At 57.4% G+C, this 21,966-nt stretch overlaps 3 protein-coding genes across 3 annotated transcripts in view; 2 read left to right on the top strand and 1 right to left on the bottom strand.

Moving 5' to 3' along the window:
• The first annotated feature begins 827 nt into the window (after positions 1-827).
• CFAP157 (cilia and flagella associated protein 157) lies at positions 828-6,812 on the top strand. Its single transcript, XM_027104788.1, has 9 exons — positions 828-1,000; positions 2,947-3,218; positions 3,877-4,030; positions 4,463-4,730; positions 5,086-5,216; positions 5,415-5,565; positions 5,955-6,118; positions 6,280-6,466; positions 6,741-6,812. The coding sequence occupies exons 1-9, from the start codon at positions 828-830 to the stop codon at positions 6,810-6,812; spliced, it is 1,572 nt and encodes a 523-aa protein (XP_026960589.1).
• On the bottom strand, positions 6,758-10,049 carry PTRH1 (peptidyl-tRNA hydrolase 1 homolog). The gene is made up of 6 exons (XM_027104107.1): positions 10,005-10,049; positions 8,446-8,571; positions 7,838-8,057; positions 7,474-7,573; positions 7,258-7,324; positions 6,758-7,190 (listed from the first exon to the last, which is right to left on the bottom strand). The coding sequence occupies exons 1-6, from the start codon at positions 10,047-10,049 to the stop codon at positions 7,011-7,013; spliced, it is 738 nt and encodes a 245-aa protein (XP_026959908.1). The 3' UTR covers positions 6,758-7,010.
• TTC16 (tetratricopeptide repeat domain 16) overlaps positions 9,765-21,966 on the top strand; it is a 12,775-nt gene continuing 573 nt past the window's right edge. The window contains 14 exon segments of the mRNA XM_027104787.1: positions 9,765-9,992; positions 10,320-10,410; positions 10,586-10,729; positions 11,945-12,045; positions 12,145-12,274; positions 14,452-14,666; positions 15,318-15,562; positions 15,943-16,084; positions 17,751-17,916; positions 18,436-18,578; positions 18,739-18,910; positions 20,352-20,433; positions 21,493-21,964; position 21,966. The exon segment at position 21,966 is cut by the window's right edge and continues 573 nt beyond it. Of these exon segments, the coding sequence (XP_026960588.1) occupies positions 12,146-12,274; positions 14,452-14,666; positions 15,318-15,562; positions 15,943-16,084; positions 17,751-17,916; positions 18,436-18,578; positions 18,739-18,910; positions 20,352-20,433; positions 21,493-21,964; position 21,966 (1,767 nt within the window). The 5' untranslated portion in view covers positions 9,765-9,992; positions 10,320-10,410; positions 10,586-10,729; positions 11,945-12,045; position 12,145.

Here is a 21,966-nt window from a genome sequence, read left to right as displayed (position 1 = left end):
GGGTGGACACAGCAGGCATGCAGGCGTGGCTGGCTGGAGATGAGGGCCAGGAGAAGTAGCCTGAAGGGGCCAGAGCCTGGTTGGGGCACATGGCTGCCAGCTAGGGCATCTGCCAAACAGTCACCGACTGCCCTCCTGACCCAGGATGCTGCCACCCCAGACCAGAGCTACAGAATAGGCTTTTGTTTGCCCGGGTCAGCACGGGGCAGATGGCGCACGTCCCCTGAGCTTTGTGGAAAATTGAACCAGCCTCTGGACTGGGACATCTTGGGACCCCAGCGTGGGAGCCTCTGACAGAAAACATCCATTTCTTACCATACTGCCTCTCCACCCGGCTTCGGGTGAACTGAGAGAATGATTTTGCTGTGTAGCTGCATCGCCAAAGAATGAACAAGCTGGGCTCAGAGGGAGGGGCTTCTTGACCCGGAGCGAGGTGGGGGTGGAGGGAGCTCTGCAGAAGTCCCTCCCATTCCCAATGGGCACAAAGGGGCAGGGTGGTGATTTCTAGGGCCCTGACTCGCTCTAATAGTCCCATGTCACTTATTTCCACTTGAGGGAAGGAGGGGTCTCCACAAAAGAACGTCCTGTGAGCCTGGCGTCCTGATCTCTGAGATGCCATGGCCTGGGACACCCAGGCCTAGGGCCCCTGTGACGCCGTTGGCCTCGGAGCAGGAGGCTGGTCTCTGAAGCCCAGCCTCGCCAGGAGGAGGGAAGGTCCCTTTAAGCCTTGCCTCACAGCCTCAGCTTGTTGCTATGTATGGGACCAACTTCCTTAGCAACCACCTGGCCTCTTAAAGGGGCCCTGGAGTAGTGGTTGCCACCCAGCCATGGCTCCCAAAAAGAAGGCAGGCAAGGGGGCCAAGGAACCCGAGGTCAAGAAGAAGAAGGGTGGGAAGAAGGATCCCAGCCTGGCCAACAAGCCCATGGAAATGCCCATAGGCGAGGAGATCCGGGAGTTCTACCACATCCAGATCCGCGACCTGGAGGACAGGCTGGCCCGGTGGGTGGGCGGGTAGGGTGGTCCTGCTAGGTCAGAGCTGGCCGCTGTGCAGGCTCAGCCAGGGGGTCCTAGACCTATGTCCTGGACTCCCATGGGATGTCCAGACCCCATCCTACCCCAGGCTCAGTTTCCTCCTGGGTAACACTTTGAGGCAAAATGGATTTTCCCGCTCCATCTCAGCCCCCAGAGTTCCGGGGTCTCAGAGCGAGCCCACCCCAGGCAAGCACCACTCCCTCGTGTCTCACTGCTGCCCAGTGGGACCATGCATTTTATAGGGTGGCAGAGTTCAATCAGTGGGATGAATTGGAAATGGCAGCCCCCTGGCAGGCACGTGACCACGTGTCCCTCCTTCTGCCTGCCCCCTCCCCCCAGCCTGTGCCATGATTCCCTGATCTGTGGGCCCCACCGGCTTCCCCAGCTGCTAAGCCCACTTGTCCATGCTGGGCCTCAGTTTCCCCAAATGTAAATGAGGAGGGTTGTGAGACATGGGTGGTGGTGGGTGCAGGGGGGATTCTCTAACTCTTCTGAGACACGTTCACTTGCCCACTTTTCTTATTTTTACACTGGTTTCCTCTCAGTTATGATGCACTAGCCCAGTCTCAGGGTGACCCTTAAAAGACACACCCCTTTGGTGACAAGTAGGCAGAGGGTCTTCCCCAGGTGATGTTGCAGGTACTCACAGCTGATGTTGAGACCCTCCTGTGCTGGCGCTCACCGCGTCCTTAAAATGGTCCCATGAGAGAGGCCCTCATGTCATCCCCATTATAGAGGTGGGGAGACTGAGGCTCAGGGAGAGGAAGGCACCCCAAAGAAGAGGCTCCAGGATGTGAACCCTGGCCCCTGACTTCACCACACCAGGCTGCCTCCTTGCTCCACAGATCAGGTCATTCAGCTTTGTACCCTGCACTGCCCTGTGTGCAGTAGCCATACAAAAGATGTTGGTTGTGGGAATTCCCTGGCAGTCCAGTGGTTAGGACTCGGCACGTTCACTGCCGAGGGCGTGTGCTCAATCCCTGGTCAGGGAACTAAGATCCTGCAAGCCGCGCAGTGCGGCTTAAAAAAAAAAAAGATGCTGGTTGAGTCAATTGTGAAGTAAAACATCTTTCCAAATAACTTCTATCAATTATTCCTTTGGAAACCAAAAAATTGTTTACGTGATACTCTTAAAAATGCACAAGCTTCCCTCAAGCTGAGACACCAGATGGAATGTATTTGGGAGATGTCTATTGCGTACTTATTATTTGCCAGGCCACCAAAATACAGAGATGGAGGAGGTCAGTTCTTGACTTCCCAGTGGGACAAGGGTCAACCTACAGGAGGGCACCAAAGAAAGGGCCACAAATGCTGCTAAGGGCCAAGAAGACTCCACTGAGGCAACAACACAGGGGTTCACTCAATGGAGGAGGATAAGGAAGATCACAGGTGCAAAGGCTTGGGATCGCAAAGTCCGGAAGTATTAAGGAGGGCGCAGAGCCAGCAGCAAGCATCATGGTTGAGAGCCTCGACTTTGGGGTCAGACTGACTTGGGTTCAAGTTCTGGTTTTGCCCTTTACTAACTCAGAGGTGCTTCATCCCTCTGCGCCTCAGTTTCTTCACCTGTGAAATGGGTATAATCATCATAGTACTTACTTCCTTACAGGTTGTTGTGGATTCAACAAACACAGAGTACCTACTGCGTACCAGGCACTGTCCTCGGTGTTGGGGACACAGCTGTGAATGTAACAGACAGGGGCTCCGCCCTCACAGACCTTACATTCTAGTGATGTAATGAACGTAAAGTGCTGAGCACAGGCATTGGCTTGGTCACAAGCGTTGATCAGGGGGCACAGTGGGAGATGAGGCTGGAACCTCAAATGCCCTGATATGGGAGGGTCCAGGGAGCAGCCTAGCTGCATGGAGGCCTGGCTTGTCCAGCTCCCTGGACCTCTGCCCCGCACCTGCCTCAGGTACCAGCAGAAGTGGGATGAGCTGGCTGTGCAGGAGAAGCTGTTTCGCCAGGAGTTTGAGCAGCTGGCCAACAACAAGAAGGAGATCGTGGCCTACCTCAGGCGCACGCTTAACCAGCGGGTGGATGAGATCACCAACCTCAACGAGCAGCTCCAAAGCCTGCAGCTGGCCAAGGAGATGGAGAAGGACGCCTTCGAGGCACAGCTAGCCCAGGTGCGCCACGAGTTCCAGGAGACCAAGGACCAGCTCACCACTGAGAACATCATCCTTGGTGAGGGGCACTGGCCGGCGAGCCTGGGGGCACACGCCACGGGGGTGGGGAATCCAAGGCTCTGCTTCTTTGGTCTCTAACCCTAGCTCTCCCACGGACTATCTTTGTGACCTTGGGCTAGCACTTCTCTCTGACCCTGTTTTCTCACCTGGGAAATGGGGATAATACGTCTACCTTGAGTAACAACAGCTACGTGCTGCTTCCCACGTGTATCCTCCATGGTAACTGTCCAAGCAATCCTGAGGCAGGAAATCCCTTCACCACCGGCCACTTTGTAGGTGAGGAAGCACTTCAAGGGGGTGTGTCTTGCCCAGGGTCACCCAGCTGGCAAGGGTGGTTGTGAGTTTCAATGACAGCATGAGTGCCTGATCCAGAGAAGGTGTTCAAATTCAGTGACTGTTGTCACTGTCACTTTCATGAGATGGGAATAGAGGAGGGTGTCAAGGGAGGCTCCTTGAACCCCAGGCTTTATAAGACTAGTGGAGAAGAGCATTCCAGACTAAGCCATAAAGGTGGGCAGGACCATGCGTGGCATGTGTGGGGACAGGGGACTGGCCCTACTGGATCGTCAAGTTTAGGGGCATCATTGCTCAAGACCCCTGGGACCCTGCCCTCCCGAGGCGGCCCCTCACCAGGCCTGTGCCCTGCGGTGGGGCAGGGGGGAAGCTGGCAGCCCTGGAGGAGTTCCGGCTGCAGAAAGAGGAGGTCATGGAGAAGTTCATGTTGCTGGAGGACCAGCTGCGGAAGCAGGAGAACGAACACAAGGACTACGTGTACACTCTGGAGAAGAAGTCGGTGCTGGACGCGGACAGGTGGGCAGGCCGGTGCCGGGCCTTACCGGGGCCAAGCACAGCCCGGGCCGCAGACCTCTGACAGCCCCGGCTGCTAACTGGGGGGCTGCACTAGCTCCTTGACGCCCCGACCTGCTGCTGCTCACAACCCTGGCTGATTTACGGTGGAGGGAAGAAACGGTTCCCAGTTCTCACACCAGTGTGGAAGAATCCCTGGACTTCCTTTTGCCACCTTTTGTGACTTAACTTCTACTTATTTAATAATTAATAATATTTACATTGATCAAGTTCAAAATGGTACAAAGGGTCTACAGTAAAAAGCCTCCTGCCTGTGGCCCTGTCCCCTCCTGGGGGAGAGAATGTAGAGATCTAGGCGCTCTGGGGACCCCCACGTAGGCAGGAGGTGCCTGTACCCACTCTCTCCGACTCCCTAACTCCCGCCCCTCCCGTTAGATTGAAGAAGGAGATCATCCAGCGCGTGAACCTGGTGGCCACTGAGTTCCGCAAGGTGGCCACGAGCCAGATGGGGGACACGACCAAGCGGGCCATCATGGAGAACAACACCATGACCCTGCAGCTGGCCAAGATATCCCGCCAAGGCATGCAGCTGCTGCAGGAGAACGAGCAGCTCAGGGGCGACCAGGACAACCTGTGCAGACAGCTGGAGCTGCTGGAGAACTCCCAGAAGGTCATGGCCAGGCACAGCAGAGGCCACCAGAAGGTGTGCCCTCCAGGCCTGCATCATGGGGTGGTTGGCACTGAGAGCAGGAAGGAACCCTAGGGGCCCTGTCCTCAGGGCAAATACAGCCCCTCAGGGGTGGACCCCAGGGGCCAAATCTCGAGGGAGGCAGCTGTGAGGCGATCGGGCCCTTCTTGTGTGGGCTCTGGCCCCATCTCTGGTTTGTATTTGGTTTAAAGCCCCCATAACTGGTTGAAGTCGAACCCAACCCCGGGGACCCAGCTGCTATCTAGAGAGGGTGCTGGGCTCCCAGGGCCTCGGCGGGCCTCTCCGGGGGAGCGGGGCTGGCTGAGGGCCCGTGGTGGGCCCAGGGCACGGCCACCTGCCCACACTGCAGATCATCCTCATGCTGACGGAGAAGTGCCGCGAGCTGCAGCAGGGCACGGCAGAGGCCAAGCAGCTGCGTCTCCTGCTGAGCCAGCTGGAGCAGAGCCTCACGCAGCTGCAGAAGGACAACCAAGCACTGAGGTGCGGCCCGCACAAGGGCAGGCGGCGGGAGCAGGTGGGAACCCCTCCCTTTGTGGCCACGTGACATGGGCCAGCGACTCCCCCTCTCTAGAGGGGCCCTGAGGCTTCATCTGTCAAACAGGCTGAGGCCCGGGGCTGGCCGAGGGCCCCTCACCCTAGAATGGGGAGGAGGCTGACTTGTCCTGGTCCCGGGCCCAGGAGCCAGAGAGAACAGTTGAACCTGCAGCTGGAGCGTCAGCAGACCGAGGGGCAGCGGCTACAGCAGGAGCTGGCCGAAGAGCAGAAGGTTCGGGCGAGCCTGGAGACAGCCCTGGCCCAGGCCACCGCCTTCCTACAGGACATTGTGCAGGTGAACAGGAAGTGGGTGAAAGTGGGGGGCGGGAGATGGAGCCAAGGACAGAAACTGCTTGAAGATAACTGGGCCATCGGAGATGATAACTGGGCCATCGGAGGTGGCCAGGCCAGGCGCCCCGCCTATTCCCTGTGAGATTCCTGGCAAGTCTGTCCTTTTCTGATTCTGCACTTCAAAGACCCCTTCAAGGTCTCAAAGGAGCTGGATGGAGTCCTCTTGAGGCCCTGGAAGGCCTCGGGTCTCAGTCTTCCCATTTGGAGAATGGGTATCCCACCACAGCCAGGGAACACTGAGGAAACAGGCACTGCGGTTGGAGTTTCCCAGAGGTGGGTGCTGGGGCCATGAAGGGCCTGACCTCGTGGGCCCGCCCGCACCCCTACCGGCAGATGCAGCCCGACAAGGAGGATGGTGACTTCGATGACTTCCGGCTGCAGTGCAAGGAGATGCTGAAGCACCTGCTGGTCATGCTCAGCTCGGCCGTGGTCCTGAGTCCCCAGATGGCTGTGGCCCCCCGCCGGGAGAGCCAGTCCTGTGGCCCACCAAAGGAGCGGTGAGTGACCCTGTGTGACCTCAGAGGAAGGAGCTATGGGACTTGTCCAAGGGCTGTCCTCAGCTGAGCCTGGGCCCGAAACCTGGCTCACCAGAGCCTGTCTGAATCTCAGCTTCCTCATCTATGAAATGGAGGTGATGACACCAGCCCTCTCCCCACAGGCGGTACAGCACCCAGCCACTCAAGACAGCGCCTCTGCTGCAGCAGCTGTCCAGCATCACACCCTACCAGCTAGGGGACCTGGGCCTGGTGCCTCGACGGATCCACATCCCACCCAACCCTGAGGACCTCAGGCTGCTCTCACATACCACCCGTGTGGGAAACTTATGGGCACACAGCAGCCCTGAGGTGAGGGTGCCAGAGGCAGGATGGCAGCCAGCCCTGGGTGCAGATCACGGCTCTGCCGTGCTGCAGCTGTGTGGCCCTGGGGAGGTGGCTGGACCTCTAAGCTTCCATTTCCTCATCTGTAAAATGGACTGAAGAAAGGTGTGGCAAGCCCTCAGTGGGCTAAGACATGCCCACACATCCCCTGGGAGGGGGGCTTGCTGGGTCCTGTGGCCCAGGACCACAGGAATCCCCCGAGTAGGCCTCAGCTTCCAAGCTGGCATCTTTATTCTTACAGATCCATACCTCCGGTTCTCCAAAAAGGTTCAAAAAGTTTAGTCTTCCTAAAGTTTCCCTACTTTCTAAGTAGGACACAGAGAGAAGACCAACCTCCTATCCCCCAAATGGCCTGTTCCGGCCACAGTTCCCGCTTCCGTCCACAGGCAGCCTGGGGCAGCCCAGAGAAGAGTTATATAAAAAACAGATACCACAGGTTGGCGTGGCACCTCTGTGGACGTGGCTGGGTGTGTGGGCACGACAGTCAGGCAAGCAGCCAAGTCCACTGGTGTCAGGGGCTGGACGAAGGCCTCTGGCTTCGCTCACGGATGTGGTCCAGGAGCAGGTCGGTGGCGCTCAGCAATGGAGGCAGCAGCTCCTGCTCAGCAGGGGCGAAGTAGCTCAGCACGTAGCCCTGCACTGTGTCTGGGTGTGTCGGGCGCCCGATGCCCACCCGCAGCCGTGGCATTGCCTGTGGGCGAGCCAGAGGGGCCCAGGGAGCTTTGATGAGGAGTGTCGGGGGCCCTGCGCCGGCCCACCCGACCCAGTGCAGAACTCATGTTAGAGTCGAGGCAGCTAATACAGGAACGGACTCCACTGTGGCCCCTTCAAGGGATACGAGAGGAGCAGTTAGTGCTTCCTTGGGTCAGCACCCTTCACCCCATCCCCTGCCGAGACTGGGGTCGGCACCCCTATCCCACTCCAGCTGGGAGGCCAGCTTCCCTATCCCCACCCTGACCAGCTCAGGGCCTCACCTGGCACTTCCTCCCAACTTCAGAGCCAGTTTCCCCAGCGGCTTGTGGAGCTCATCGTGCACCAGGCAGACCTCCTCAGCAGTCAGTCCAAACAGCTCCGCTTGCACAGGGAAACGGTGGCCCCGGTTACCGCTGATCTGCCCAGGGGGGTTGTCCCGACTCAAGGCTCCCATGAGGAGGGGCCGCAATTAACCCCACTTCATGTATGAAGAAACTGAGGCTCTCACAATCACCCAAGGCCAGGCAGCAATTGGAGCTCAACAGGCACCTGGAGATCCAGGTGAACTGATCTGCCGCAGCCCAGAATCCCCTCGCTGGCCCCTGCGCCCTCCCGGGCGGCCCACCCCTGGGGCCCTCAACTTACTGGCCCAGGCCACGCTGCGCCCGTTGACGTTCATGAGCCGCCATGGCCGGAGAAGGGCCAGCTGGGCATCCCCGAGCGAGGCCATGGCGAGGTCGGCGGCACAGCGCCGGTCGCGCGCCCAGCTCTCCGCCACACGTAGCCGCCGCACCAGCTGCCCCAGCACCGCCATGCCCACGCTGTGCCGCGTGCCGGGCAGTCCAGGGTTCCCCAGGCCGGCCACCTGCGGGCGACACCGGGGAAACTAAGGCCCGACAACTCTCCCCATCCGCCTTCTCACAGCGCCCTCCGGGACCCAAAGCAGAGGAAGGTAAACGGAAAACTGGGCCAGAGTGGATTCGGGGTACGAAGAGGAGCCCAAGAAACCCCGGCGACTCCAGAAGGCCGAGTGGAAACGGGCGCCCCCGGGGTGGACGGGCAGGGCACCCCAGTGCAGGAGCGGAACTCCTGGAAGTTTGGAGCCCATCCGAGCATCGGACCCATTTCTGATAAAACTATGACAGGGAAGTGGGGCGGGGGGGCTTTGCCCAAGAGACAATGGCTACCCTACGCTGCCGTCCCTCACTCTACTAAGCCACCGCTTCCCCGGGGGCCAGGGTTCCAAAACGCACCGACTCATGGCCCAACTCAACCACAGCCCTGCGCGCGAGAGGCCAAACAGCCCCATGCGGCCCCAATTCGTGACCCAGACCCCGCCCCCTGACGTCATCCAGCCCTCGGCCAATCGCGGCCGCCACCTATCCAGGGGCGGCCATTAGCGTCCAATCCGGGGCGGGCCACGCGGCCGCCATGTTTCTGAGGGGCGGAAGTGGCGGGGCCGGGCGCCCCCGCGAGTTGCCCGGGGCCGCGCCACCGAGTCCTAGGGGTTTGTCGTGGGGCTCGCGGAGTCCTTGTTTGACCTCCGGATTGGGAGGAGGGAGCCGTATTCTGGCCCCCGCTGTGGCCCTGCCTCGCTTTCGAAACCCGGCAAGTCTTTTCCCGCTGTAGACCTCGGCCTCCCTAGCTGATAAAAACTTGCTAACCTCCTTCCGGCTCTGTTTGAAATTGGATTCCAGGGAGTGGAGTCCTTGAATTCCGGGGGCGTGGCTAGAGGGGCGGAGCCTGTGGGCGTCCTGGAGATGATGCCTAGCAACGTCAGGGGTGGGTGCCGGGAGGCAAGTGAGGGCCGCGAGGGAGCCCGCCCAGGCCCGGAGGTCCTCCTGGAAGGGGCCTCATGACAGAGTCCAGAGAGGTGCGGGAGAAGGCTAAGGCAAAGGCAGAGGGTCGGGGGAGAAGAGACCACGTATGGGTTCACAAGAAAGGTTTTAAGTACGGGAGAGGCAAGATCAATTGTGCGATTCAATAAAGTCCCAGGCTGCTTGTGCAGAGAGCAGAGGTCTTAGGAGCTGTGGCTGGTGGGGAGGTCAGAGGGGTGGCCGGAGCTGGCATATAGCCAGAGATGGCATTGGCCAAGATGAGAGGATGAGAGAAGAGGAGGGATCTAAGAGATCTTTAGGAAGTGGGATAGACAGGATTTAAGGACTGATGGGATATAGATCTTTGGCTTGGGTGGTTGGCAGAGAAGGTGGACTCACCGCTGTGGGAAAACCTGGGGCAGAAGTCAGGTGAGGTGCTCAGTTTGGCCTGCTGAGTGTGAGGGTCCCACAGGATATGCAAGAAGCTGCTGGACCCCCAGGGCCTGTGGCTTGGGGCAGGGCCTGAGCTGCAGAGTTTTGGGTGTCAGTAGCTGGAGGTAGGAGCTGAGGGGGACCAGGAGGAGGGCAGAGGCCAGTGTGAGCGTGAGACCTTGACCATAGGTGACAGAGGCAGGACTGGAGAGAGGTTAGGGGAATAGGGGTGGGAGTGCCACCAGACCCCAGATCGTGCTTCTTACCGGGCCTCATTTCCACCCCTCCTCCATCCTGTAAAATACCTGAGGAGAGCGTGTAAGCGGAGTGGGGGCTGTCTCTGGAGGCCTGCTCCAGCTTGCTGTCTCTTGGTTCCAGAATGCTCTGGGGCTTGATCAGGCTCCCTCACAGCACATCCCAAAGCCATGGGTGATTCCAGTGCCAAAGGGGACCCTACAGCACATCTTCGGGACCAGCCAGGTGTTCCGGAACTTTGATGATATAAAACCAAAGGCTGCAGGGTTAACGGTGCCCCTCAAAGTCAGGGAGTAGTGAGTGATTACCTTGCCATGGGATCCCAGGTTCCTACCCTGCATGGCCACTGACATGCTCTGCAGCCTTGGGCCAGTTACTCTCCCTCCCTGAGCTTCAGCGAGCTCAACTGTATAATAGGGCTCTTCCACCTCAGCAGATAAAAGGCTGCTGGCCCGGATGAGCTCCAAGAATGTCAGCCTCCTTTCCCTGGGTCTCTGTCTACCCCTCTTGTCTCCCTACCCAAGTCCCCCTCCTCCCAACCCGTTCCTGAAGCCCCAGCTGTATGCCCTGGACTGGTCCCAAGTCAGGGCCAGCCCCTCCACCTGTGCCCCCTCCCCCTGCAGCTACCATCGAGGCCATCAGTGCTTGGAGCAAGAAGACTGGGAGGTGGCCGTGCTGTTCTTCTCCCGTGGCCTCCACCTGGACTCCCAGCTGGTGAGGGGGACGGCCTGGGTGGGCACAGGCAGTTGCTGGCCCCACACTCACCCCTCGCTGTCACACCTGCCTGGCCTCTTCTCTCAGGGCCACCAAGTCCTTGTGGTAGCTGAGTGTCAAGCCTCAGGGCGGATTGTGGGGAGGGGAACGGCAGCCTGGGTCCCCTCTCCCACAGGTAGAATTCTATGCCTTGAGAGCCGAGGCCTACATCCAGCTCTGCGACTTTTCCTCGGCCGCCCAGAACCTTCGAAAGGCCTACTCCTCCCAGCCAGAGAACACGGACTTCCTGGAGCGGCTCACCTTGGTGCTTTACCTGAAGGTGCCTGGGGCTGCCCCAGGCCCACAAGGCCCCACCTCACACCCTGGCCTGCTGACTCTTCCTCCAGCTCTGGGGGGCTTTCCTTGTTCCTGAGACCAGCCCTGACTCCCTAGGGACCTTCGTGTCCCTGTGTCTGTGTCCCCATCTGCTGCCCCGCTAATGAGCTCTCCCGCCTGCCATGTTGGTTTACCACCAGGGCTGGGTACAGTTTTGCAGTTTTGTCCAGTAGAACTTTCTGCAGTAGTGACGATGATCACTGTCCGATCTGGTAGCCACTAGCCACGTGGAACTGTTGAGACGTTGAAGTGTGGCGAGTGTGACTGAGGAACTAATTTTGACATTGTATTTAATTTGAATTGATTTGAAATTATATAGCCATGGGAAGCAGGTGGCTATTGTATGGGGCAGCACAGGCCTAGAGTCCACAGGCTCTAAGCACTAAAAAGGTAAGAGTGCCCCCCATTTGCAATGCAAAACAAAGATGGTATTAAACCATAAAATCCCAACAAAGTCCTGGTTTTTTTTTCCATTTTGACAAATTTAATGCCTTTGTTTTTAATGTCAATAATTATTCAATTCTGAAAAAGAAACATTCTTAAAACCAGAATGTTGGGGTCCTGAGTCCAGTCCTCTTTCTGTGTGACTTTGGAAAGGTCACGTCACCTCTCTGAGCCTCAGTTCTTTCATCTAAAAGGGGAATGTTAGCTGGTCCCAGTGAGATAAGTTCAGGTTTTTTGTTTTTCGGGTTTTTTTTTTTTTTTTTTTTTGGCTGCATCTGGGCAGCTGGCGGGATCTTCGTTCCCCGACCCACATCCTCGGCAGTGAAAGTGCCGAGTCCTAACCACTGGACCACCAGGGAATTCCCTGAGTTCGAGTTCTTAATACAGGGCTTGGCACCTGGAGCCCTTGTGCAGGTGGGAGCCTGTTACTGTTAGATCTGCTGTTCTGGTCCACCTCCCAGATTTTCTCTATTTTTCCTTGTTCCTTTGTGTGTATTGCTGTCTCTCTGTCATCAACTGTGTATTTCTGTCTCTTGCTGTCTCCCCAGCTCTGGATCTCTCTCCATCTGTGTCTCTATCTCTTAAAGTCTCTCCCAGATCTAAAGGGCTCTGTCCCTGTCCCTTGTCATTCCACCCCAATGCTGGCCATCCCTCAACTCATGGGTGCTGCTAGGCCGGGGTCACAAGCAGAAGTGACTGCTCTCTGTGTCCTCAGGGCCAGTGCCTTTTCGAGCAATGCGCCTTTCTGGATGCCCTGAACGTCTTCTCTCAAGCCTCTGAGCTCCAGCCTGAGAAATTCTGCTTCCGTTATCGATGGTGAGCACCCTGGCTGTCCTTGCTGGCCTTTGCCTCCCTGGCGTCCCCTACCTGTCCCTCTCACCCGGCAGACAGAGCACCTTTGCCCTCCGCCCTCAGCATGGCCTGTCTCCTGGCCCTCAAACGGCATCGTGAATGCCTCTCATTCGTCACCAAGGAGGTGGAGTGTGGCACCGCCAATGCCGATGTCTACATCCTCCGGGCCAGGCTCTACAACTTCTTCCAGCAGGTAGAGCGGGGGGGCAGGGCAGGGGGGTGGACCTCCTCCTTGTCTGGACGCCGCGATGACAGGAGGCGGCTGGGCTGTCGGCCAGCCCCGAAGCTGTGGTGGGGGCCCTGTCCTCCCCAGGCAGAGGCCCCAACTGGCACTGGCCCAGTCGGGTAGTTGTTCCATCCTCACTCAGCCCTGGCTCTGTGCCAGGCCTATGCAAGCCCCCGGAAACCACAAGGTGAGAGGCCTTTGCCATCCCTGCCTTCACGGAACTCACAGCCCAGGGGAGACGTCCCCAAGCGGATAATTACACAAAGGATGACTTCCCAATTGTGTGAAGCACCATCAGGGGCACCCAGGCTTCCCTTAGATATGAGACTTGGGGTCACAAGGGAGGAGGGACTGCAGGGATGAGAGAGCGATGGGCAGGGTATTGTGAACCCAGAGGACTCTGACTTCTTCCTGGGGGGCAGAAGGAGCCTCAAAAGGCTGCTCCCTGGGGCAGTGGGCCTTAGAAAGAGCCTTCTGGCTGCCAGGGGGCATGTGGGCTGGGGGGAGGGGCAAGCCTGGAGGCCGGAAGCCTGGGTACCATCCATCTGGATAGGAGTGGGGCTCGAGGAGGATGGCCATGAGGGTGGCAAGGAGGGGGCAAGTTCACAGACCTTTGGAAGCAGGACCCGAGACTGACTTGGTGGCAGGGGGGCGCAGTGAACATGAGGGAAACGGAGGCATCCAGAACAATGCCTGGTGTTCCAGCCTGGCCTGGGTGCTTGGGGGTGGGGTGGGGGGAACCTCAGGATGGGGTAAATGGGATGGGCTGGATTGGGCGGAGTGTCCTGGGGGTGTTGCAACCATGAACCTCCCTATGCTGGGGGCTGGGTTTCTGTGTCCCACAGGTGAGTCAGTGGGAGAGTCTCCTTCAAAGGTAGGAGACTAGTAATTATTTTTATTTTTTTAAGACGCTCCTATTGCTCTTTTTATTTATATATATACATTTATTTATTTATTTTTTGGCTGTGTTGGGTCTTTGTTGCTGCTCACAGGCTTTCTCTAGTTGCGGCGAGCAGGGGGCTACTCTTCCTTGCGGTGCGCGGGCTTCTCATTGTGGTGGCTTCTCTCGTTGCGGAGCACGGTCTCTAGGCGGGCAGGCTTCAGTAGTTGCAGCACGTGGGCTTCAGTAGTTGTGGCTCTTGGGCTCTAGAGCTCAGGCTCAGGAGTTGTGGCGCATGGGCTTAGTTGCTCCACGGCATGTGGGATCTTCACAGACCAGGGCTCGAACCCGTGTCCCCTGCATTGGGAGACAGATTCTTAACCACTGCGCCACCAGGGAAGTCCCGAGACTAGTAACTATTGATAATTATTTCTGATGGTTGGGATTTCAGCTGCTCCCTGCGATGCCTAAGCACGTTCTAAGCACTTTACTCATGTTTATCTCTAAGGCTGGCAGTAACCCTTTGAGGTAGACAAAACCCACTGCCCTCTTTTCACAGATGAGGAAACAGGTCCAGATGGTCTGGGTAACTTGCCCAAGGTCACAGTGGTGCTCTCCTTGAACTCAAGTCCATCTATTCCAAAGCCCTGCCCCAGCCTCGGCCATCTTCCCCTTCCCGACTTCCACTCACACCTGGTGTCTACACTGCCTCACTCACCCTCCAACCAATTACCCTATAGGACATGGGGTGCTTGCTAAAACTGTTTGTTGACTGACTGACAGACCTGCTCACCCAAGAGAAGGTATTTGCCTAGGGATGTTTTCTGCTCATGCCCAGGCCTGAATCTGTTCTTTGTTAGAGTTGTCTTGGGCTTAAAGGTCAGGGGCATCGGGGAAGGTGTACAGGGGAGTATAGGGAGGACACAACAGTCACAGTCAGGAGACCACACCCTCCCCCCTCCTCAAGTGAGCCTTGCAGAAGTCCTGCAAGGAGGAGGCATCTGTAACCTCATTCTACAGCAGAAACCACTGCGGTGGACCTGGCTCACCTGAGGTCATATCTAGAAAGGGGCCAGTGGGGATGGAGCCTCAGATGGGATTTTCCCACAAAGCAATGCAGAGCCACTGAAGATGGGTGGCATGGTGCTGGCCTGCCCAGAGAAAGGCCCCTACAGGCCTGGAGGTCTGCCTCCCCACACTGAACAGGGCAGGTTCAGCTTGGCCTGCACCCCGATGCCATCCCTGCCCCCCCCGTCCCCCACAGCCCAGCCTCTGCCATCAAGACCTGCACAGTGCCTTGCTACTGGATCCCAGGCACCCACAGGCCAAGGTGCTGCTCAAGGTGCTGGTGGGCCAGGCCCAAGAGGCACGCCAAGAAGCCGGCGTCCTAGCCGTGCAGGGCAAGCTGCAACATGCGCTGCAGTGTATCAACTGTGCCATCGAGAACAACCCTCTGGACCCCAGCCTCTTCCTCTTCCGGTACTGAGTGGGGAGATGCTGGTCTTGGGTCCCAGGCCCTGCCTTGCCTCAGATGTGCTGTGTGATCTCAGGAGAGCCCTTGACCCTCCCCAGGCTTCAGTTTCCCCATCTAGCCTCTAACAATCTTTCCCTACTCCCCATCGGGGTCAAGGGATCATGGGAGGTGGTCTCTGCTACTGCCTCTGGAGGAGGGGCAGGCAGCAGCCTGTTAACCCTGGAATCCTGGATCCCCGGGCCTGCTGAGCAGTTTACACTGGCAGGCTCAGCCCAGCTCAGTGGACGAGGCTTGGGTTTGAATCTGGGCCACCCCACAAGGACCCACCACCTCATTCTGGGCCATTTCACTTCCTTGAGCCTGGGTTTTCTCATATAAACAGTGGAGGTAAAATGTCCTGTGTACAAAAAGGCCTTAGCATAGAGGCTGGCACTCACACAGCTCCCAAAAAGAAAGAGGGAAGCTATTTTTAAAGAAAAGTAAAATTACCAGTGACTAGCTGGCTATCTAAGTAGCAATCCAGGAGCCCCACGGGCCAAACTTAGTGCGCGCGGTGGGAGCCCCTCCCCCCAGGTCAGAGGGCCCAGAGCCGCAGCCTCTCTCTGGGACACCCCTCGTCGGTGGCGCACTTTGGCCCTCATGTCCCTCCCTCGTAGGGGCATTATGTACCGACGGCTCCGGGAGTTTGACTCCGCCGTGGAGGACTTCCTGAAGGCGTTGGACATGATGACCGAGCACCAGGAGGACCTGGTGCAGCAGGCGCAGCGCCAACTGCTGTTGGCCTACAACGACTTGGCCGTGCACTGCTACCTGCAGGGCGCCTACCAGGAGAGCGTGCTGCTGCTCAGCAAGGCGCTCAAGGACGAGCAGCGGGAGAAAGGCCTCTACATCAACCGCGGGGGTGAGTGGGGGCCGGGCAGCCCGGTGTGAGCCCCTTGCCCCTCCAAGGCCTGGGCTGGGCGCTTGAGGGCCCTGAGGGAGGGAGGAGGGAAGGAGGGAAAGCGGATTCTCAGTGTCCCACAGACACACTTTGGGAAACGTTGCCTTAGACAATCTGGCTACAGCCCTTCAAAATGCTCGGGATCAGGCAGCTGGAAGAAGGTGGCCAGAGGCACGGAAAACCTCTGCAGGTGCCCGCGACCGCCCGCTGGTGTCATCACCGCGGGTGTCACCCCCCGTTGCAGGCCCCACCCCCTGGGGGTGGAGCCAGCTGGGCTGGGGCTCCTGGGCCGTGGGTTTGCGGGGCTCACTCAGCCCCCGCCCCCGGCCCCCGGTCTCCAGATTGCTTCTTCCAACTGGGCAACCTGACCTTTGCTGAGGCGGACTACCAGCAGGCGCTGGCGCTGAGTCCGAAGGACGAGGGCGCCCACTTGCGCATGGACCTACTGCAGGAGAAGTTGGGCTTCTGCGAGCAGAGGAGAAGGTGCGCGCAGACTGTGGGTGGGGCGGGGGCTGTGGGCGGGGCGGACCAGGCCGCGGGAGGGGCCAGAAGAGTCTGGAGTGAAGCCGGTCGGCTGGGATCCTGGGGTCGAGATGCCTCTGCTCTCCCAGTTGTCTCCTAAATATCTATTTTATTTTTCAAGTTTTCTGTAAAAATCTTTCATTTTTTATGTGAATATTGTTATGGTAATTGCAATTTTTATTAAAAAAACTTAAGTATTCAGTAACATGTAACTTAGAACATGAAAGTTCCTTCTAATATCTATGTCCCAACGCCTCCCTCTTCCCCTGTAAGTTTGGTAGAGTCCTCTAGATAGATTTCTATGCATATGTTAACAATTGTTATCATTTTACAAAAGTGAGATCATGCTAAGCTGATTTTTTTAAAAGTAAGTTTATTTATTTTTGGCTGCGTTGGGTCTTTGTTGCTAAACGCGGGCTTTCTCTAGTTGCGGCGAGTGGGGCTACTCTTTGTTGCGGTGCACCGGCTTCTCACTGCGGTGGCTTCTCTTGTTGTGGAGCACAGGCTCTAGGCGCGTGGGTTTCAGTAGTTGCGGCACATGGGCTCAGTAGTTGTGGTGCATGGGCTTAGTTGCTCTGCAGCATGTGGGATCTTACCAGACCAGCGCTCGAACCTGTGTCCCCTGCCTTAGCAGGCGGATTCTTAACCACTGCGCCACCAGGGAAGTCCACTAAGCTGATTTTTGACTTGGTTTTTTACTTCCCATGGCAATTACATATAGGACGACCTCATTCTCTTTTATTGCTTGCAAAGTATTCCATTCTGTGGAGGTACCACAATTAATTTCTTTAGACGATAGTATGCTGATGAGCATTTGGGCTGTTTTCAGTTTTTTATTATAAATAATGCAGCAATGAGACCCAAGACATGTTTTCATGCGTTCATACTAGTAATTCTGTAGTTAGATTGCTGGAAGTTAAATTGTTGGGTTAAAAAGTGTGAAAATTTAACATTTTAAAAGATAATACCCAATTGTTCTCCAAAAACAATGAACCAATATAAACTTCCCCCAGTAAAGGAAAGTCTTGGTTTCCCCAAACCTCCCTAGCCCAGGGTATTAAGACTATTTTTCAACTTTGCTATTCGGGTAGGCAAAAAAAGGCTCTCTTGCAGTGGATTGACTTTGCATGTTTAAATTGTGAGCACAGGACAGCATCTTTCGTGTGTTTATTGGCCATTATGGCCTGCACAAATTGTTTGCCCATTTGCTCTTAAATTGTTCATTTAAAAAAAATTTGTTTTTGGTTATAAATGTTCTTTGTAGGCTGGAAAATTAGCTTATCATCTGCCTTCTATGGCAAAATATTATTCACTATTTACTGCTTTCTTTTGTGGTGTTTTTGCTACTCAATAATGGCATTTAACCATAGTCAAATTAATTTCTTCATTTTTAGCTGCTGGGTTTATGACATCTCAGAAAGGCCTTTCCTACTCCAGGATCATAAAAATGTCCACTTATGTTGGGATCTTACACTAATGTTTAAGTGTTGGGTCCATCAAGAGGGGCGTGGTGGCAGGGAGCAGAGACCAGCCTGATTTTCCCCAAACTCCCCACTGGGGTCCAGGAGCCTCCATATCCTCCAGGTGGCCCAGCTCAGAGCACCCTGTGGCCTGCTGTGTCCTGCAGGCAGTTCCAGAAGACAGAGAACCACTTCTCAATGGCCATCCAGCACAACCCCCAGAAGCCCCAGTACTACCTGTACCGCACCAGGAGCCGGCAGCTCACGCAGAACACTTTTGGGGCCCGCCAGGATGTTGCCACTGTCCTGCTCCTTGACCCCAAACAACCGAAGGTGTGTGCCTGCTGGGCCAGGAGGGTGGGCTCCAGAGTTAGTACCTCTGGCCACCTAAAGATACTCCCTGTCCCTAAAAGAAACCTGGTTTCGTAGCAGTAATAAGAGCTGCTAATGCTGGAGCATTTACTATGTGCCAGGCACTGTTCTAACCAGTTCAGCTTACGTCACTCCATTTAACCCTCTTCAGTACCTACGGGACAGGTAACATTATCATCACCCCACAATTCATAGAGGGAAGAGGGTAAGGCTCAGAGAAGTCAGTTCCCTTGGCCCAGGTCATGGAGCTCCGAGGTCACACCCTTATCTGGCTGGCTCCAGAGCCACGGGTCAGGCTCACCACCAGCACTCCCTCACCGAACAGTTCCTTTCTCAAGATGTCCTGATGGTTCTGGGGCAAAAAGGTCCAGCCCTTTAAAAAACAACAATCTGTAAACCCTTCCTCTGCCAGGGCAGCACCACACCATCTGCCCCCTGTCCTGGCCCACACCTGACTCTGGTCACCCTCTTTCCTGACAGCTGCTGCCACTGATGGCCAACCTCTTCCCCGGCCTGTCAGTGGAGGAGCTGCTTAACAGCCAGGTGGCCCACCTGGCCAGGCTGCAGCTGGAGCGGGTGGTGGAGCACAGCCTGCAGGCCGGCACCCCTCAGGATATCGTGGGGTAAGTTTCTCCAGGAGGGCCCGCGGGCCCAGAGTTGGGGGACGGTTGGGGCTCAAGGCACCTCTGGCCCTAATCGCCTTCTCAGGCCGCTATCCAGTCCTGGGGATGGTGGGGTGAGTCAGGGAGGCCTACCCAGCGCTCTGGGGTCACGGCTTGTCAGGCGGCTCAAGGAGCGGGAACTAGAGCGCCAGAGGGCCCGGGCCCTGCAGCTTTCGTGGAAGCTGGAGCAGCCTTTGTTCGAGACCTCCAACGAGCTGGAGGCCACTCACCAGTCCCTGCAGGCACAGCCAGAAGGCCCAGAGGAAGAAGCCAAGGCCCCCGGGGAGAAGGAGGTAAGTGGGCTGTACGCCGGGGCCGGAGGTCCTTGAGGTCCAAGGTGGAATGCACCCCAGGTCAGGGCTGAGGGGTGCATGCCGGCTAGAGGCTGGCTTCTGGGCCTGGCTCTGCCAGCACTCAGATGTGTGACTTGGGCTGGGGACATACATCTCGCTGTGAGACAGAGAAGGTACCAGTAAGGGGTACACCTGAAAGAGGGTGCGTGAGGATGTGGGCCCCTCACAGAGAGAGGCTTCCCACACGTTGTCCACACTCACCTTCCTAAATTCCGCTGTGTGCACTGCCCACTTGTACCAGAATTTTCTTAACTCTTAAATTCATTTCTAAAAACTTTTCACTGAATAGAACATATAGAAAAGTACATGACTCATAAGCGAACTGTCTGATGGATTTTCACAAACTGAACACCCCCATGGCACCATTCTCCAGATCAAGAAAGAACACATTCCCAGTTCCCCAGAAGCCCCTCGTGCCCCCTTCCAGGCCCCTCCCTCAGCCCCGCACACCCCACAAGGCTGTCCTGATTCCTAACGCCGCAGACGAGCATGCCTGTCCGCAACAGAGGACAAACGCGGCGCAGGCCCCTTTGCCTCTGGCTCCTTTCACCGAGCGTCCAAGTTTGTGAGATGCAGCCAAGTTGACTGCTCCTTCTCACGGCTGGAGGCAGTGCCGTCCTGCGAATATCCCGCCACTTATTTATCCACTCGACTGCTGATGGACAGCAAGTAAACTGTGTTCAAGGGAGACTTTAACCATCCAGGTACCCGGAGTGCCAGCATCCCTTGCCGGAAACGGGAAAGGCAAGCTCTACATTTTTCTAGCTCACATTAGGATACAAAACTACAGAACTTGGGTCTGTGTGTGCCCTGAAGTCATCGTGGGGTCCCTGCTGGGTGTTCCGCAGCCCCGTCCGCTCCCGCATCTCACTGCCGCACATTTCCCGCGGCCTGCAAGTGCGACTGGCAGCTGAGAGCCTGGCCGCAGAGTCCCCCTGACTTGGATTCCAGCCCTGCTTCTCTGCGTCTTAGCCGAGTGCCCAGGGCAGGCTGCTTAGGCGTTTCCTGGTCCGGAAAATGGTAATGGCAGGGGAGTTCCCTCCCAGATGTGCAGGGACATGAAACATGGAGAAGGTCCTCAGTTTCTCACTAGCCATTCCCTGGACACAGCACTTCACAGTTTACAGAAGCCTGTCCCACAGTTGAACTAATTTGCATCTTGCAGATAGGGAGATGAGGCCCAAGAGCCTCTTGACACTGCTTTTCTCACGTGGCCACACCTGTCTAACCTGGCCACGCCCCTTCCTGTCCAGTCAACCTCTCCATGTCCCCATCCAACCCTAACCTGCAACCCTTGAGGAGCTCTAAGCGGCTGGACTTACAGAGCTGCGGCCACTGTGACCGTGCAGCCTGTGATCATGCAGCCTGTCTCTTGCCCCAGAAGCTGGAGCCGGCCCCCAGCAAGGAGAGGTCCTTGACCGACGGCTACATCAGCCAGACCTCTTCAGGCTCCATCTTGGGCTGTAAGTCCCCCTGCTCCTGCCAGACCTGAGTGAGCCAACGCAGCAGGGAGGGCAAAGGTCAGGGGTCAGGGGCTCCCAGGCCTGGGTGTGAATTTGGGCTCTGCTGTCACAGCTGTGCGAGTGTGGAGTGGGAGGACTCATCCCAGCTTTGCGGGGGGGCACAGGGAGCCCTCAGGGATGCCCAGCACACAGCCTGGGAGGCCGGCTCTCACCGCGGGGCGCCTCACAGCTGCTGCCTGCTCCACCCTCATTCCCCGCTCAGGCCTGTCTCTCTTCTCTCTGCCCCCTTGGCCTCTCCCTGAAATAAGCCCACGAAGCCTGTGCATGTCCAGGGGCCTTTTACCCTCAATTCTGAAAGGTGCCAGTGTGGAGGGGACAAAAGTAAAAAACCCAAGAATGCTGCCCTGGGTCCCAGAGGCAGCCATGGGCAGTCCAGGGAGGGACGGGAGTAGCAGCGGCCAGCCCCCTTCCTGCCATTCAGCAAACACGTTGAGCATCCTAGGGCCAGGCCTGTGCTGGACACTGGTTACAGGCATGTATGGCACAGTCGTTGCCCCAGGGAGCTCTTGGTCCTGAAGGGAAGAAGGCCCACAGGTAAACAGATAACCAGCACAGTGCAGCCATACCATGGAGGGGAGTCCCGAGGGCTCTGGGTGCACTTAGCTCCCTTTGGGGGGTCAGGAAGGGCTTCCAGGACCCAGGGGAAGAGGGGTAGCCAAGTGTGAACAGGGTAGAGCAGGGGGAACTGCTGCAGGCAGGGGGCCAGGGCCCTGCAGGCTGTTGGTTGTGGCTGGAACACACAGGGCAAGAGGCAGGCGGCAGAGTGGAGGCCAGCGCTGGGCGAGTGAGGTCCTTCGTATCTCCCCCTAATCTTTCGGCCCTGACCCGCCTGCAGGGCTCAGGGTGCCAGGAAGGCTGGGCTGCCGTGAGCTGGCGGGCCTTCCCCTTGGCCATGCAAGGGCTCTGGAACATAGGCAAGGGTGAGGCCTAGAAGTCTCCCTTTCTTGCCACTGTCTGGGGAAGGCGGCCTGACAGCTACGCTTGACATATCCTTTCCAGTCAGGACCACGTCCACCTCAGAAACGGAGACGTCCACTGTCTGCCAGGAATACGGGAGCACTTCGACCACTGTTGTAACATTCTCTGACTCCTCACCACTAAGGACACAGTCCTCAGACTCCAGGGACAAGAGGGAAGAGCTAAGCCTGAGCCACAGCCCCAGAAAAACCAAGTCCACCCCAGGCCACAGCCAGAGGCCCAGCGAGCCTGAGACCATCCAGGTCCAGAGCCAGAGGCCCAGCAGGACCGAGGCCGCCCTGAGCCAGAGCCAGAGGCCCAGCAGGACCGAGGCCGACCAGATCCAGAGCCAGAGGCCCAGCAGGACCGAGGCCAACCAGATCCAGAGCTGGAGGCCCAGCAGGACCGAGGCCATCTGGGTCCAGAGCCAGAGGCCCAGCAGGACCGAGGCCGCCCTGAGCCAGAGCCGGAGGCCCAGCAGGACCGAGGCCATCTGGGTCCAGAGCCAGAGGCCCA

The sequence above is a fragment of the Aethalodelphis obliquidens genome, unplaced genomic scaffold (genome assembly GCF_003676395.1).
Source record: "Aethalodelphis obliquidens isolate GAN/ISIS:26980383/991018 unplaced genomic scaffold, ASM367639v1 scaffold7, whole genome shotgun sequence".
In the NCBI taxonomy this organism is placed as follows: Eukaryota; Metazoa; Chordata; class Mammalia; order Artiodactyla; family Delphinidae; genus Aethalodelphis; species Aethalodelphis obliquidens.
The sequence above is the reverse complement of the archived record's forward strand: the minus strand, read 5'-3'. Positions and strand labels throughout refer to the sequence as shown.